We start from the raw sequence: 17,438 nt of genomic DNA, 5'->3' as shown, positions 1-17,438 counted from the left end.
GGTTCGTTTTTGGTGCTTCAGTTTGAAGATATCAAATTAGAAAAATCTTACAAAAATGGAAGCAAAATGTATAGCAATCGTAAGTGTGGTAAGCAACTTTACAAAAATTTCAACAAAATCATGACACAGTGACAATCATAAGCGACAACAAAATATGTGGCAGCAACTTCAATCACACCAGACGAAATCGACCGTCGTGCAAGTTTCATAAAATTAACTTGCTGTTTATTTTTGTACATGAACAGAGCTCATGTACCATGATTCAATAATTAATTATTACTTAATCATGCTCATGTACCACAATCCTGGTTACAAATTGGTGCTGGGAAAATATTTACCCTGCAAAAAAAAAATGTTAAAATTATGCTCTCTTCGTGCAAGTTCTTCAAGATTTTTGCGTAAACGAACGCGACTTTTTAATAACTTGTACAAGTTGTTTACCACGCGAACACTCCTCTTAACCCTTTAATCTTTTTGTTGCTTAAGCGCATCTGGGAAGCTTTGCAAATTTATTAAATAAAACTAAAAATATGAGTTATACGGATGAACAGCTCTCCAAAATGAGTGATTCGGAGGATGAAGATGATAAGCTATCTTTGCAAGCTTTGAAAGAAATATCCATAGTTACAGAAAATGCAGAGTGCAGTGAGCTAAATATACAAGATGAAGTAAAGCAATCTCTTAGCGACATTGACTGCGAGGAACAGGAATGTGATGATCCGCTTCATGATAAGGAAGAAAATCTATTAGTGCCACTATTTCAAGGAGAATACAATGAGTTTGAATTCATTAATGAGCATGAAGAAGAACAATCGAATCCAATGCCGATACCTAGCAGGAGTAAGAGGGCCAAAACGTTTGTCGAATTCCAGGCACCCAACGGAATTGTTTGGAGCACTAATAAAACATTATACAAACAATTTATTCCAACTGATTCAGTGGTATTGCAACAGCCGCCAACCGGAAAGGGTCCGGCAACGAAGATTAAAAATGCGCTAGAAGCTTGGTATTTGCTTCTGGATGAGCGTATATTGGCTATCATTCTTGCACATACTAATGAAAAAATACGAAGTCTCAAGGGAAAATCATCATTTGAAAAGTGTACAGATATTGTGGAGCTGCGTGCATGGCTTGGTTTGAATTACCTTTGTGGTATATTTCGAAACACCTCGCAACCTGGTCCGTTAAACGAATTGTGGACTTGGGAGTTAGGGAACTCAATTTTTCGAGCCACAATGACTTGGAAACGGTTCGAATTTTTAGCGAAATATATAAGCTTTGGCTCACCGTCTTCTAAGAGGGGCTCAGTCCGCAATTTGTTGCCAATAACAGATGTTTGGGAACGATTCTTAGCAAACTGCCGATCCTATTATTCCCCGAGTGGCAATTGTTTTGTTAACGATTCGATAGTAGACATGAAAGATGGCCAAGAAAACTCACATTTAACTATATTATGCGATGCTAAATCTTTGTATATATGCAATGCGCTAATATCAAATCAGATGGTATCGAAAAAGACCATTGAACGCACGGTACTCCATTTGGTAACTGACATTAAGGGGAGCAATCGTAATATAATCTTGCCAGATCTGTTTACATCTTCAGAAATAGCACTCAAGTTGGAAGAGAGGCAGTTGTCTTTGGTGGGTGCATTGTCAGACGAATCTGAAGAAGTTCCAAAAGATTTAATTATTGACGAGACAAAACAGAAGTTATACTCGGAGATTGGATGTTTAACACGAAGATCTGGAGGTGCGGCTGCTTTTCTCCTATCAAATGGACTACCAAATAAAGTGGCCATTGAGCACCTCTTTACCCTTAGTACGAAGTCAAGTGACCGGTTTGGGAAAGTTATCGAAACATTCAATACGAATTATGGAGCGCCTGAAAACAACACCAATTACACTTTGACATTCTTTTATCGTATTCTGAATTTTGCTGCACTTAATGCGTGGATATTGATGCAGCTTTCTGCACCGGGTTCCAAGAGCCCGCCAACGCAACGTGAATTCCAAAGAGACCTGGGCCTTTATCTTACACAAATGCAACTAAAAAGGCAGTTGCATGAAAGGAACAAACTCACACTCCCACAAAAGTTACAAGTGTGTGAAGTTCTGGGTGAGTCGACAGAAAAACTTCTGGTGAAAGCCTGTGAAGCAGCAAAAAAGGATTCCGCTAAAGGATTTGTCCCATCAGAAAAATTGAATATGCCAGAGGGTCTAGTGCTAATGTCAAAGACATTAGAGCGGCGACAACGGTGTGCTATTTGCTCTAAATATCGGACACGTATGCGTTGTCAACAATGTCTGAGAGCGCTTTGTTACCGACATTTGATCACCCGTTGCAATGATTGCATGGGGGTCACAGAGCTACCGGATTCTTAACCAAATTTTCAAAATTGCTTACTTTGTAAACACTTAAAAGTTTAATTCAAATCTGTTCGATAATAAAGAGAAAAAGTAGTATAGTACAACATTAAACAGTTTATTGCTTTATTAAGATCTTTACGTAATGAATAATTGTACGTGCAACGTTACGATATTTCACTCAGTACAGAATGCGTGACTGATTTAACAACGAACACTAAAATTCGATTTCCTTAATTAAAAAAAACGCCCTATGTTTAATTCTAATAAACTGTTGCATCCTTGCAAATGGAATTAAAATTTATATTGATATTCTTTGACTGGTTTTGATTGATAGCTTTCGTTATTTCGAGATCCAAGGGCTGCCGGCTGATTGAGGAACAAACTCAAAAACTGTTCATTTTGAACTTCGCTCAACGGCATATCCAACTCGCTACAGGACTTGATGATCTCAGCACACGCTCTCAAGTCACCCCGTAGATCTGAAATATGAGAAGAAGCATTCAATTATAGTTTTATTTATCAAAAACTAAATTTATAAGATTACTTACATTGGTGATTAAACAATATGCTAAGGCAGTTAGCACAAGCATCGCGTTGATCTTTTTGCAAAAAAGCTTCAATAAGCCGATGAACGGCATCTATATTATTCGCTCGTATAAATGATGAGGAAAGGGAACTTGATCTTAGAAATAAGGAAATGTTAAAGTAAATCGCATAAATCTCATACATAAATATGCCTACCTCTTTGCCACAAGCTGTTGCAACTCTGTGTAATGTTCATAGAGGTCGGTAGCCGATTTTTGATCACAAAACCATTCACTTGCAAAGCATTGCTTCCACACGCAGGCTATAACGAAAATATCCTTCTGCTCAATGTAAATTGAGCGTGCCACTTGCATTAGCGAAACCAAAACAGCCTCGCTTTTCTGTGCCAAAGTTTCCTCGACGATGGTTCGAAACACATTCCGCGCCATTCTTCGGCCCTCATCCGTTTCAATACAATCACTATAGCCACGGTGCAAAGTCATCAAAGCTACATCCGCACTGCCACTGCGCCAGAGCGCCATGGCTTTGAAAGGCGCAAAATTGGCATATACTTTTATAAGTGGATGAGCACGTAATTTACACAGATCTGCCAATGACTCTATCTGTTGCAAGCGACATAATTGCATGAGGTATTTAAGGCAAGACACCAGCACTTCATTGGATGGCAACTGCTGATGACGAACGCACTGCCTGATTAGGTACAGAAAATCGGGTTTATTTTTTATTTCTACAGTAGATAGCAACAAATTGTCTAATTGTGCTTGAGACAACGATCGTATATCTAGTCCCAATTGTGGCGAACGAATAGCCTGCAAATCAGTTACAACACCTTTGGACAAAATATTCACATTCTGACCGAAACTGATTGACTCTAATTCATTATTTTCGCTATAACTGCTTGCATTAAGATCCGGTGTATTACTCTTCATAGTAAACGAATCTCTCAGCTCATCCCATTTTTTTGAGTTGCGGCTTACCAATTCGTTTGTTAAGCAATCGATTGCATCCATTTGTGTCGATTTACGCTGCACTGAATTTGTTTGAGTTGTCCCGGAATTAAGCGACGGCCATAGAAAGGCAATGCAGTTTTGGAAACGCTGAAAAGCCTTTGGTGAACCGGGTGAAGTACGACGCGTCAACATAGCCATGATGAAGTTGGTGGCCCACGCCCACTCTGCAATGTTTTAAATATATGTATTAAAGCGATTGTTATCCAATTATAGTTATTTAATAAACATTACGTTTTGCAACCCGTCTGAGGAAAAGACCCACAAAAGCGAATCAACGATCGATTTGTTTTGGTCAAAAGAAAACAGCTGATTGCCAAATCGAAGTGATGAGTTGCCATCGCACTTTTAGCAGAGAACGATCATTAAGCTGGTGGCATTTACGCAAATCACAAAATTGAATTTGATGGTTTGGAAGTTAAAAATTACAAAATGCGACTAATTACACTTGTAAGAAATAAGTAGTTATTTGTTTAATCAATAAACTGTGTCAGTATAACACTTTGTGATAACTTTTCGTACGTTTTAATTTTACACTTTTGAATGTAAACAAAAATTATATCAGCTGTTCGTCCAACTTGCAAGTTTCTGCAAATTTTCTGTTCGCGTACTATTTTGGATATTTCTCTCTTGTGAGCGAACAGATGACATTTCGCCGGAATTTGGCAGTTGGTTGGTTTCTGCTGGAGATTTTAAACGAACGCACCTAGAGTAGAAATTGGTTGAAAGTTCACCCTTTTAGTTTTTAATAGAAATTGTTCCAGAAGTCCACCACTATTTAGGATCGTGAGCGCAGAGCGGAGCAAAATTAACAGAAATATTGGCTTTGTTTCTTTTCTTTTCTAGCAAATAATTATCAGGAAGAATTTAATTCGCCATCAACACCACCTTGTATAAATTCGCCTTGAGGTGGTGTTATCGGGTCCGCTGATTTCACGGAGAATTTGTACCTTTTGTCAAAATTATGTGTTTGTTGTAATTTGGCTTTGTACTGATTGTCAAGGAACGTATAATTTGTTGTTGTAATTTTTGTTTTTGTTCTGTTATCACCACCTTGTATAAATTCGCCTTGAGAAAGGCCTTGCGCAAAACTAGCAGAAATTAGGTTTGTTCGTCGAGCAAAAAATTTGTACGAATTTGTACGAATTATCACGATTTTTGCCCAAATCGCGTTCGTGCAGACCAAAAAATTATCCAACTCTCAAAAATTGTGAGAGCAAAGTGAGAGAGAAGTTGCAAATTCTTGCTGGAAAAAATTTTGCCAGCAAGAATTTGCAAACACGAAAAACATGTGGTTGTGGCGCATGGTTGCATTTTTGTTTACAATAATTTGAATAAATTAGTTCGTTAAATTTAAAAATTTATAAACACGAGCGATTTTTTTATGAAAAAGGAAGTAAATAATTGTTGATATAATTAATTTAGTTAATTCCAATGATATGAATTTAATTCGGCTGAAAAAATGGTATTCGCAATCGGAATGCAATTGCAACCAGAGTCGATTTAAGAAACCCGACAGCTAGTACGATGAAGAAATTGAAATGTATGTTAAAGAAAGTCAGAACAACAAGAAATATACATGTATATCCTGTTTTTGGCCATCCGAAAGAATTTTAAAAATTATATAACAATTTTTTATGTTTGAAATGCAACCGTGGACGCCAGCTGGCAGCGAAACTTGCAAATTCCTGCAAATTTGCGTTCGTGCAGAAATTTGCAAGTTTCTCAACATGACAGAGAATTTGAGAGAATTTTTTCTTACTCTCTGATATTTTGAGTGTTGGATAATTCTTGCTGGATTTTCGACGAACAAACCTAATAGCAAGTAATCAGCTGATCGGTGTATTTGACTATTGAAAATATTTGGCGGGAATTTTTGTTTTCCAGTGCTGGTAATAAACCAGCATTCAGCCGCAGGGTACTCCATTATTATCGCATCTCTTCAACAAAGGTAATGGTGGCGTACTATCCTGTGGCATTGAAAAGACACAGGGGCTCAGATGCTGGTTGCCTTTAAGGCTTCCCCACGTATGTAGACACAATTGCAGTAGTGCGTCAAGAGAAGCGCTAGGTGTTTGTAGAGAAAGCTGCCGTACAGCACACGGCAATCGTTCTTTGAAGTTTAGCAACAAGATTTGCCACGCTATAGATTGAGAGTCTGTTCTACCATACCACTGACTCATAGCTGATTATGGGTCTGATCAAAGAGGTATAAATACAGAGGATTCTCTTTGGTGACAGAACCCACATTTTCCAAAGACATATCTTTCCGCACACGTCGAAAACGTGAAAATCGCTGAACACCTGAAAAACCGGGCGGGGCGTTATATTCTTATACCGTTACTCCTGCTATTATATGTGTTACTAACTTACACTTAATTAATAAATATGAAGGCCAGTTCGCATTTAGGTCTTAAATTTATTCACAGATGCATGTATGTAGGGTAAATGTTTATACATATTTAAGTATATATGTATGTGCACAAATGTTCAATACTTTTACATGTATGTATGTACATATGTACAACATTCAAACTTAATAGTGACCACCGTGCTGTCCACCACCATAACCGCCTTGGTGTCCGCCATGGCTACCACTCAAACCGCCATGTCCACCTTGACCGCCATATCCACTTTGACCGCCATATCCACCTTGACCGCCAAATCCAGCCTGTCCACCGCCAAATGATCCACCTTCTTGGCCAACACCACCTTGGTGTCCACTACGTCCACCTTGACCCCAAATCCACCCTGTCCACCGCCAAATGATCCTCCTTCTTGGCCAAAACCACCTTGTTGTCCACCATGTCCACCTTGACCGCCAAATCCGCTCTGGCCATGAGATCCTCCTTGGTGGCCATATCCACTATCGCTGCCAAAACCACCTTGCCCACCAAATCCGCCAGAGCCACCATATCCAGCTGGATTGGCCATAGCCAAAGCAACGCAAACAGCGAGGAAGGTTATCTAAAAAAAAAAGTAACACACAAAACCAATAGTTGAATAATGGAATAATGTTGAATGCCATTTGGCTATTACCATAACTTTCGCCATTTTAATTGATAAGAGAAGTCTTCACTTGTTTAATATTCAAAATTTTAAATAAATCTGAATAAATTTCCGAGGCATTCGGTTCTTTTATAGCAGCAAGCTACCAAAAATAAAGCAAAATATGACCAGTTTGGAAGGTTATCACCAAAAAGAAAAATAATAATTCTGTATGTATACAAGTCATTTTAAAAAACGTGTACACAATTATACTTTCCATAACACATACCGCCTAATAATCTAACTTTTTGTACCCAGGGTATGTATGTATGAATGTGTAGGTCCTCTGGAGTTGCATAATTATGGATGTGACATAAAAATGTAAATATGTACAGTGGTGCCTGGCTTAAGTACCTATCCCGCTTAAGTAACCAACAACATTTTTGGGTAATGTGAATTTTTGAATGTAATCTGAAGAAAATCTCTCTCTTAAGTACCTCCCCGCTTATTTACCCAACCCGTCTAACTAACTCAATTTTTCGTGCCCCACTTACCATTTTACCTATAGTTTTCCCTATTTAAGTGCTCTTTTAAAATTCCTTAAAATATTTACATATTTTGAAATTCAGTGGCAGCGGTACACACCTTCGGAAAAAAAATTATAAAAAATCAACGGCACTTGAAACTTGCACATTATTACACTAAAATTGAATGGGCTATAAAATTGTATACTCAAAAAATACTTCTGAGAAAAAAATTTTTAATTTTGCTGAATTTTTTCTTTAAGTGTTCTATAAAATCTTAAGCTTAGTTTTATATGGTATTTGCTAGGGAATTAACTGTATTTTAATTGAATAATCTTAAATAATGTTACGGTCTTGGCTTTAAACTACGTATACTTCATTAAATGTTCATGTTTTATTCAAGGATTTACATATTTATGTAAGTTAACAAAAAGATGTAACTACATCAATAATTATGTTCGCTTAAGTACTTAAGCTGGTTCTTTTAAGTACCCAACCCGCCTAAGTACCTCAAAAAGCTGACATTTTTCGTGAGGTACTTATGCGGGTTTTACTGTATGCAAGGATGAAATTTTATAAAAAAAAATACATACCTACTAAATTCATTTCTTATCAATTCCTGTATACAGAATTTCAAAGCTTGATTTTTGGGGGGAAATAAGAATCAAAAATTTTGTACGCCCAAGTATGATAGACATTTTATTATATTATATTATATATTGTATATAAATAAATTATATTTTTATAAATCATATATTTCTGACAAAAATACACTGTTGTAATTTTAAAATTTCAAAATTACATTTCTCGATTGAAAAATAAAATATTCGAGCTAACTCGACGGCACACAGTGTGCTTTTTTAACACTTCATGCCAATTAATCGTAGCGCTTTCGACAGAAGCAATATTTTGATATGAAACAAAATAGTTTTGAAAGCTAATATTATTCTCTTTCACGGAAAAATACTGCCCATTGACCCACAACTACTCCTTGACCTTAAAACAATCGGTCAAAAATTGCGTTCTTCGAATAAAACATGCAAAATCCCCCGGACTTGTTCAAAAAAAAAAAATCGTATGTTTTATTACACTAATATTAAAGATTTTGAGACGAGAAACACGATTCCGCTGTTTAAAGATCGAACAAAAATTTGAACACCTCAATTTATGGGGTGAGAGCGGCTGCTGTGGTGCAGTGGTTAGCAATGTGCTTAGGTTTAATGCATACGACCCATTGTTTAAGCGCCAGTCTATTATTATTATGGGGTAAAAGCTTAACATTTTAATATTTTTTATTGTGAACCACTCTAATATGCAACCATCGCCACTTAAACATCGGATGTTTCAGACCTAAAACAATACATTCCTAGAGGCAGCATTCTATCGCTATTACACAAAACCACTGTTATGATTGATATCTTAATAAAATCTAAGCTTTTTTACAAAAAAAAATAGGGCCACAATACTGCCTGTGTCTATATATGAACATTAGACTGCATCACTCCCCATATAAAAAAAAAATCCGGAACTGCGTTTCCATTGGAATTATAAAATCTATTATATTTTAAGAGTTCCACCAAAATATTTCTGAAAAATATTAAAATTTACGTGAGCTGAACTGATTTGAAAAATTCCTCCAAAAATGAGTTTTTTATGAATCAAAATAGTTTCTTAAAGATTTTTTTTAAAAAAAGTCCCCTCAAATGACAAAACGGTTTAGGCTTAAAAAATTTGCAAAAAAAATAAAAATAAAAAAATTAAATTATTAAATTAATTAAATTAAAAAAATCGTCATAATGGGATTTTTGATGCTGCTTTTTAACTTGTGGGGTATCATTGGAAAGGTATTTTCTCACTCTTTTCATTTTTTGTTAATAAAATCATTCAAAGGATGAAAGATAACGGTAGGATGAACGAGCGTCATTCCAAGTTGAATTAATGTGTGTTGGTATTTGAAAAAAAAATAAAATTAAATAAAAATAAAAAATGGGAAGTGAATGAGTTTTTTTGCACAGAAATGAAAAAGAGTGAAGGTATTTACCTTTCTACTAAGACTCGATAAGTCTAAATCATAATAGTTTTGGCCCAGTTATTCAAGTTTTTTCGTAAATAAATCTTTGAAAAAGGTTGAAACATGGCATCAAAAATCTCGTTATTACGATTCCGTTGTACCGATTTTTGAATATTTTCATGCATTTTTTGAGGTACTTTCAAATCGGTCCAGCTCACGTATATCTTAACATTTTTCCGAAATATTTTGGTGGACGTCTTAAAATATAATAAATTTTGTAATCCCGGTGGAAAAACCGCAACTTTTTTAATGATGCAGTGTAATGTACATAAATACTGCTATCGCTTTATGCATTGGGTATAACAATTTTGCAAATTAAACATTAAAAATATATTTTGTGCTTTCAAAACAACTCTATACGTGTGTGGGTTGTTTATGTTTAAAAACCCCAAAATATTGTTTGTTTATAATGATAACGGTGGCTATAGTCAAGTCTATAGTGATAAGCTGGGTTTACCTAAATTTTTTTTTTGTTTTTTTTTTGGTATTGAAAGCGACTGATTGGACGTGATGAAATTTAGTCGCGAATGTTGCCCGTTGTCTAATGATAAAGTTTGAGGCAAATCAGGCAATTTGGTCTTTAGCCTTTTATTATTAAATCTACACTTCCCTTTAATTATTCAAAAATAGATTTTATTACACTAACAAACAAGAAATATGATTTTTTCAAAGTCTTTTTCGGTTTTTCCATGTTGGCGATTTGACATTTTTTAACAGAAAAAGTAGTTCTTTAACAAATTCTACATAAAAAAATTGGTTTAAGGATTGTATGAAATTCTGGGTTTGCAGTGGCGCTTGCTATTATATGTTAGCTTTGAGAAGATCCCTGGTTCGAATTACGTTAGACGTGAAATATGTAGATATGTATGTACACGAATACCTGCATATCTTGCCTCTTCATTGTTAATATAATTTAGGTCTAGAGAAAGTATTAAGAAAGAATAGCGAAAGAGAGGTGAGAGAGGTTTACATTAGGGTATTCGATTATTCGCCTTTTTTCCAAAACCGATTTTGCGAGTTTTTCCAAAAATTGCAATTTGATAAAAACCGGTTGCCGATTTTGAAATTAATAAAAACCCGGATAAACCGGGTTTATTTTATATAGTTTTTGTATAGTGAAAACGCTTACCTTGGTATGAAGTCATGGCCGAACAAGTAAAGAAGTCTAAGTTCGGGCGGAGTCGAACACCCGGCGCAAGTATTCAATACAGTTTTCTCATCTTTCCGAAAACTACCGAGATAAGCAGGGGTGGTTTTATCCCTGTTTCCAACATCTTCAATAGAACGTTCAGTTAGACATAATGAGATAAAGTTATAAGTTATATTTGGGCGGTATGACGCTCATTTTCCAAAATTCCTTAATAATGTTACCTCTTTTCAAGGGATTGTTGTTAGTAAAAATTTTGAGTAAATTAGAGTCTTTAAGTTTCGAGATATCTAAGTTTTAAGCATTTCTGAAATTTACCGTTATATGAAAAATGGGGGCAATTTTGGTCCGATTCAAATATAATTTTCAACGATTTGCTTTTATGTGGAAAGTACAATAATCGCACCGAGTTTGGTACAAATTGATTAAACGGTGAACGAGATACAACTATGTGGTCATAAGTGGGCGGAATAAATTACCTTCAGTATTTACCGATTTATAGAAGTCTTCGTATTTCTTTAAATTACCGTTATATGGATGTGGGCGTTGTTATTGTTCGAATTTAAAAATTTTCAGCCGTTTGGTATGTCTCGCCAAGACCAACAGATTATTGAATGGGAGCTTCATTCGGGCCAACTTGACATCCCTTGTGACTATCTGACGCGCTCGAGTAAATTTTTTTTCACCCATTCTTGACCCTTCCGTACGCTCACCCCCACCATACAATCCGGCAGATTAGATATGTATCTCCGTCATCAGAAACATGTTGGATTTATTCACTATGTTTTTTTTTACATATTTGGAAGCCAGTGGATCCTCCACCCGCCGCTGAAAGGAGAAACATTACATGACCTTTTTTTCTTCCTATCATATAATCTTCAAAATCCAATAGGTCAAAATGGCGCTCGAGTAAATCACCATTTAGCATCGTGGGCTACCCTACTATAAATGAAGACTGAGCCCTAAATAAAAATTTTATGTTCGGGTTATCTATATACATATATACAGTATCGCCTTTTCAAAGTGATATTGTGTGCCACTTATGTTTATTTATTTATTTTTAATAATTTGCAATTAAAATACAGTTCTTTCTCTAACAAACCCCATATAAACCCAAGTTTAACAATTTGTAGAAAACTTCAAAAAAGCGCAACAAATTTTCACCTAAGTTTCAAACTTTTTTCTCGGAAGTGTTAGAATTTTTTCGAGTACACAGTTTTTTAGCCACTGTAATTTTAGTCTTAAGCTTAGTATCCAGCTCTTAAGAAAAGCAAAAACTCCATATAAAATGACGTACAAGAAATGGCTAAGAAATTTTCTTGAGTCAAATTTCCTTAAGGCAGTACGCGGTTCTTCAGAAATTTAGTACGCTTTCTACTACGGTTTTCTAAAGTTTTTTGTGAAAAAAGAGCACAAGGCAACCCAGGTTTGCAACAGAAATATATGCCCGTTCCATTATTTCTTGAGGAAAGAGTGAGGCAACAGGCTGTGAGGTATAAAAAATGTCAAAATTCCTTGGACACACACGCGAAATAATTGCAATCTTTTCTTGACCGTTTTCTTAAGAGCTGGATACCAAGCTTAATAATGTGCAAATTTCAAGTGGCTACGAATTACCGTTAATTTTTTAGATTTTTTTTATCGCATTCGCTTCCATATAATGAATAAACGCAATTTATTTGTATATGGATGAAAACCGCAACACCTTTGGAGAAAAAAATTCTAAAAAATCAACGGTAACTTTCATTTTAGGATTGCAAATTTTTAACCAGCTATAAATTCGGAACCAAAAGTCACATGAACTTGAAATTTGGTATGCAGACATATCTATGGCAGATGCTTATAGTAAGGTATATATAAAAGGGTTTGTGAATGGGGGCGTGGCACATAATATAGGCGTGGTATTTTTCACATAACCCCTTTAACCCTTCTGCAGGGTTTGGAATTTACCCCGTCCTATAATGTTTTGTGTCATTTTGACCCAATAATAGAAATTACTAAATTTTAAGAAAGAAAAAACTATTGAATTCAGATAATATTTTATTTATCACATTTAAATACTTTATCGGCAAGTGCTGTATGCTTACCAGTTCAAGGTTGCCCTTAAATTCCAAATAATAATTTGGATCAGAAGCACTTTGGGTGTATGGAAAACCTATGTTGCCTTCAGGAAAAAACTCTTTTATTTTTTGCAAAACCACAACTGATTATGCTTTTAATTTTTGGCGGGGCTAAGTGTGTCGTGTCTGCTAGCATAGAATAAAACTAAAAAGTTCAAAATAAAACAATGTAAAAAAAAAAATATTTTTTAAAAACAAGCATTTATTTAACATGTACAATCAAAGGAATGAAATAAAATAATGTAACAAAAGATTTCTAGCAAGAAAATTTGTTAAAACTGCACTAAAATGAATAAAATGGAATAAGCCAAGCTTTCGCTAAGGTTGCTCAAGGCCAAATATTTAGTTAAAGAAATTAGGCACTCAGACTCTAATGAAAACTACTAACAATTTGTTCTGATTAACTTCGTTTTAAAACGAAGAATTTCAAACATTAAAGTTTTCACCATTAAATATGTGGAATATCCAGCTGTTTTTCTTTGATTGATACGTGTTTACATCAAGTGAACGTTAATCTTAATTTTAAAAATTTTGTGTGATTAATTTCGGGTACGAAAATGGTTTTTTGTGTTGCCGTGCCTTTGGGCAGTTTATTCACTTTTGTGAGAGCATTTCGTACTTAAACTCATTTGCACGAAACTAGCCCGAATATGTAAAAGTAAACCTATTAATAGAATCTGTGAGACAGCACTGTTTGCAGTTTTAATAAAAATTTATTTATTTCGATATGGAATATATAATTAGGAGACTAACAAGACGTGTGAGCCGTCGTAATTTCTTGAAGTTTAGAATTTTTTAATGTAAAATGGCGGTTAAAATGAGGATATGCAGTGTGTGATGCTAATTATGTATATGAACTAATTACATATATATTTTCTATTCGTTCAAAAGTGTTTCGGTGTAGTTAAAAATATCCTAAAATCATTTTAAACGTTATTTTTCGTTGAAAATGTTAAATGTCTTTTGAATCCCCTTGTGAAATGAAGCCTATATAAAAATATTTGTTCATAGTCATAGTCTTAGCCCCACACTGGATAGATGGAACGGCGATATAAACCGTCACCATAACCACCATAACCTCCATATCCACTATATCCATGATAGCCGCCATAGCCCCAACGCCCGCCATAGCCATAGCCGCCGTAGCCCAATCCACGTCCTTCATATAGGCCACCACCGCCATAGATGCCCGGATAATAACCAAATCCAAAGGTTTCCGAACCCTTAAGATCAGTGTCGGCTTCGGAAGATGCCACGGCAACAGCGCCTGCACCATCTCCAATAGATTGCTAAATTCGCAAATAAAAATGTAAGAAATAACCTAAGCACTTTCGATTTTCTTTGTTGCATGAAATCACTACGTACCACCGCATCAGCGCTGGCCCGCGCTGTGGCCTTGGCTGCTTGAGGATATCCATTTACTCGGCAGTTGTTCAGCAAAAGCAGCATAATTGCAAACATCAAAAAGTGCTGCATATCAAGTACAAATACATAAATCAAATATTAATTAGACGAGCACAACAGAATTCGTACATATGTATTTGTTTTGGGTGCATTGACGCGAGCGTACCTTTGCAGTGTGCATCCCCATGTTTTCGTTGGAATTGTTGTTTACTTTAGAATTAGCACTAAGCTCTTGGGAAAATTAACACCTTCGCGTCGCTGAACTTTTGCTCTTGGCAGTAGCGTTCAAAAATCTTTACAATACGATTTGTTTACTTCTAAATTGCAATCGGAACTGAACTTGACCATAAACCGACGCATCTTTTATAGGAAATTGGCATCTTTCGCAACCATTCATGTATTCTGGAATGTACGAAATATGAGGATCAGAAGAATGTACGAATATGAGGATGATCAGAAACAGAAATCAAATTGGCGGAAGAAGATGCAGTTTTAGGCATGCACATGTATGTGCATTTGTACATACAAACGCACAAACAGTGACTCAAACAAGTGTTCACACATATTGACTCTTTTTTAACACAATGGGGCCGTATGCATAAAAACTAAGCAATTGCTTTTTTCTAAGAATTCCATGCCTTTCACTTAAATTTATTTGAACAAATCGAGTAAAAGGTCTGAAATTTTAAGAAAAAGCATTTGCTTGGGTTTTATGCATACGGGCCAATGTTTTTCAATTTTTTGCTTTTTTCAATCAAAATTTCATAAAAATTAGAGCAGTTTTAAAAAAATTTTTATAAACTGTAAAATGTATGAAAACGTCATTTTATAAAGCTCTTTAAACCAACTTTATTTTTTATGAATAAAACCAAAAATCTTAAACTTTATACACAATTGCGAAAAACTTAACTAATTTTCATCTAATTTTTTGATAGAAATTAAAAAAAAAAAAAAATTGGAAAGTTTCCAACAACTACGAAATCGCGTAAATTTTTAATAATTTTCATGAATTTCGTATGGAATAAAATGCGTAAGACCGTTCACAAAAAATTTTTGAAAAAACCAACGTTATTTTATATAAATTGCAGTTATTATATGAAAACAACAGCTGAAGCCGTCATCAAAAAAAAATATTTTTTGGCCACTTGAAACTTGCATTTTAGTTTAAATTTGATTGGGCGATAAAATGCATATCCAAAAATTTGCTAAAAATTGCTGTTAAACAGTTCAAAATTTTCATACAAATTTGTTGAATTTTCCGAAATTTTTTTATAAAATTTGAAATTTTGTTTGAATTTGGTTAAATTTTAACTCGAAAAACATTATGAATATATAAAAAAAAATCAACATATGAACACTTGTTTGAGTTACTGTATACATGTATGTGGCATGTAGATATGTATGGGTATCAATGCATCTGCTTGAGCACGAGAATGTCCACTTGTTACTTAAATATCGACATACATACATACATATAAACGCATACATTCATATGTCTGTATCCAAAGAGGGGGATTTTTTTCAGCGAAATAAATTGTTTCTACTCTGGGCCAAAACAAAACAGAGAACCCATTCTAGTTGCCACTTTGATTGCTCTTCCAGCATTGATCTTCAGATTGCAAATCTACGCATGGCAAAAGCCATTAACTGCTGAAACTATTGGTGCGTAGCAAAGGCAAGGTTGAGGTATTTTTATACGACTATTTTAGGTATAGCCATACAATTAATTCATTTCATATCTTCGGACATACCTATATACGTATATGAATACATTCATACATATGTATAAGACAAAGTGCTAATTGAAAGGTGAATACTGAGGGCTTGCGCTAAAAAAAACGCCTTGTGCTTACAACAAGGCTCCGAAAGCGACAAATCTCTATTCTCCCTCGGGAGTGAAATAAATAACCAGAGTAGCAGATTTTAAGCTATAGCCATCTCATCCTCCTCCATGCAGCTACTGCGGTTGGGGCTTGAAAAGGTTTTGAGTTTTATCACATGAATCCAGATGGGACAACGACCAGTTAGAACTCCCACCAGTAAAAAGAGATGTGAGTTATTTACATTTAGTCTTAAGTGCTCTCTTGTCCGTCGCCGGGCTATCTATGGCGAAAAGAACCTAGCCACCTTGTCATGCTGAGTTCGCTTAGCTAAATAATGAAAAATTCACAAGCAGCTCTTCCCAAATCTCTCCCTACTCGACGACAACTACCCAAGAGAGTGCTGTCCTACTAACTTAGCGGCCATGCCATGTTACCTGGGGCAACGCTGTGCCCTCGAACCCATATTGGCCCCAGAGCCAAGTAATCTGATGCAATCTAAAGAGAAGTCAACTCTTTATTTCCTTTCTTAAGGTTAATGGAGAGTTCTTTGCAGAAGACACATCTACCTACCTTCTTCCAACTTCATGCATCCGTAAAGAAATGCAAATACTACACCACGCCCAATATTTTATTGAGAATATGGGTTGCGGAGTATCGATTTTGGTCGATTCGGGTCGGATTAAACTCGAAGCTTCCCAGAATTTTGGCGAGCCCATAATTAGAAGTGACTCCACTTAAGGCAGATCTTTGCAACTACTTAACGTTGGTGGCATTTTCCAGTGCGCTCCATCAAAGAGGGGTACAATACAGCAAAATTGGTTGAATTATGGTTTCACCTAAAATTCAGCTGGCAGCACAGTTTTTAGCCGAGTATCAGTACGATGTCTTCAGCACCAGACAATTACTTGTCTTCAAAGCATCCATCATATCGTAGAAGACAACGACCCAAAAAGTGCTGTCGAAGTCGGGCTTTACGTCCTGACAAGCAGTTATTGAAACTCCCCTCAATATCAAGGGAGGAACCAATTGCGTAGTCCTCCGGCGAGAAAGACTGCTCAATTCTCTCTACAACAGTGTGTAAAGCTGATTCTATTGATTTGCCCTTGCAGAAGGCATGCTGATTTGAAGTCAAATATTCTCTGGATATGCTGCCTCTTTAACGAAAACGAAGAGACACTGATTGGTCTGAAACGCTGCATCCACACTGCGAGGTTTCGGAATAAAGCCCTTTAAAAAATAGCTCATATAAATCATTATATAAATAGGCAATCATGTTTCCTTTACACCCCTTTTACGGCTAAACTATACTTCTAAGGTATAAACAATTATATATCATTAGAAAGGTATTTTGATGCTGATGTGCAGGCAATTTTTAAAATTTCAAATCAGTTTAAAATAGAGCGAAAAAATCAATTCAAAAGTCACACCAATACCAATGC

The 17,438-nt window shown here is 35.6% G+C and overlaps 4 protein-coding genes across 5 annotated transcripts; 1 reads left to right on the top strand and 3 right to left on the bottom strand.

Annotated features, from left to right (window-relative positions):
- The first annotated feature begins 417 nt into the window (after positions 1 to 417).
- On the top strand, positions 418 to 2,474 carry LOC108371933 (uncharacterized). The gene has a single exon (XM_017627555.1). The coding sequence runs from the start codon at positions 531 to 533 to the stop codon at positions 2,382 to 2,384; it is 1,854 nt and encodes a 617-aa protein (XP_017483044.1). The 5' UTR covers positions 418 to 530; the 3' UTR covers positions 2,385 to 2,474.
- On the bottom strand, positions 2,464 to 4,253 carry LOC108371934 (uncharacterized). Its single transcript, XM_017627556.1, has 4 exons — positions 4,157 to 4,253; positions 3,111 to 4,089; positions 2,918 to 3,051; positions 2,464 to 2,848 (listed from the first exon to the last, which is right to left on the bottom strand). Exons 2-4 carry the CDS (start codon positions 4,061 to 4,063, stop codon positions 2,661 to 2,663), a joined length of 1,275 nt encoding a protein of 424 aa, XP_017483045.1. The 5' UTR covers positions 4,064 to 4,089; positions 4,157 to 4,253; the 3' UTR covers positions 2,464 to 2,660.
- A 2,068-nt stretch (positions 4,254 to 6,321) lies between these two features.
- LOC108371929 (rRNA 2'-O-methyltransferase fibrillarin-like) lies at positions 6,322 to 7,054 on the bottom strand. Its single transcript, XM_017627551.1, has 2 exons — positions 6,962 to 7,054; positions 6,322 to 6,889 (listed from the first exon to the last, which is right to left on the bottom strand). Exons 1-2 carry the CDS (start codon positions 6,974 to 6,976, stop codon positions 6,521 to 6,523), a joined length of 384 nt encoding a protein of 127 aa, XP_017483040.1. The 5' UTR covers positions 6,977 to 7,054; the 3' UTR covers positions 6,322 to 6,520.
- A 6,298-nt stretch (positions 7,055 to 13,352) lies between these two features.
- Positions 13,353 to 14,533, bottom strand: LOC108371931 (shematrin-like protein 2). Of its 2 annotated transcripts, none has more exons than XM_017627554.1 (3): positions 14,306 to 14,533; positions 14,138 to 14,242; positions 13,353 to 14,061 (listed from the first exon to the last, which is right to left on the bottom strand). In XM_017627554.1, the coding sequence occupies exons 2-3, from the start codon at positions 14,231 to 14,233 to the stop codon at positions 13,792 to 13,794; spliced, it is 366 nt and encodes a 121-aa protein (XP_017483043.1). In that variant the 5' UTR covers positions 14,234 to 14,242; positions 14,306 to 14,533; the 3' UTR covers positions 13,353 to 13,791. The 2 variants fall into 2 exon arrangements, with proteins under 2 accessions (XP_017483043.1, XP_017483042.1); XM_017627553.1 differs by having other exon boundaries at positions 14,343 to 14,532.
- Positions 14,534 to 17,438: the final 2,905 nt, after the last annotated feature.

Source organism: Rhagoletis zephyria, unplaced genomic scaffold (genome assembly GCF_001687245.7).
Source record: "Rhagoletis zephyria isolate East Lansing unplaced genomic scaffold, Rhagoletis_zephyria_1.1 Rzeph_scaffold_05311, whole genome shotgun sequence".
Classification (NCBI taxonomy): Eukaryota; Metazoa; Arthropoda; class Insecta; order Diptera; family Tephritidae; genus Rhagoletis; species Rhagoletis zephyria.
This window is presented reverse-complemented; position numbering and strand designations above follow the sequence as displayed.

Excerpts from the sequence above, each read along its gene's own strand:
- LOC108371934 (XM_017627556.1), bottom strand. The coding sequence starts at position 4,063 with ATGGCTATGTTGACGCGTCGTACTTCACCCGGTTCACCAAAGGCTTTT. Across the intron at positions 3,052-3,110 it reads CAACAGCTTGTGGCAAAGAG|ATCAAGTTCCCTTTCCTCAT; the intron begins GTAGGCATATTT and ends CTTATTTCTAAG. Across the intron at positions 2,849-2,917 it reads CATATTGTTTAATCACCAAT|ATCTACGGGGTGACTTGAGA; the intron begins GTAAGTAATCTT and ends CTCATATTTCAG.
- LOC108371933 (XM_017627555.1), top strand. The coding sequence starts at position 531 with ATGAGTTATACGGATGAACAGCTCTCCAAAATGAGTGATTCGGAGGAT.
- LOC108371931 (XM_017627553.1), bottom strand. The coding sequence starts at position 14,363 with ATGGGGATGCACACTGCAAAG. Across the intron at positions 14,243-14,342 it reads TGGGGATGCACACTGCAAAG|CACTTTTTGATGTTTGCAAT; the intron begins GTACGCTCGCGT and ends CTTGATATGCAG. Across the intron at positions 14,062-14,137 it reads GGGCCAGCGCTGATGCGGTG|CAATCTATTGGAGATGGTGC; the intron begins GTACGTAGTGAT and ends TTGCGAATTTAG.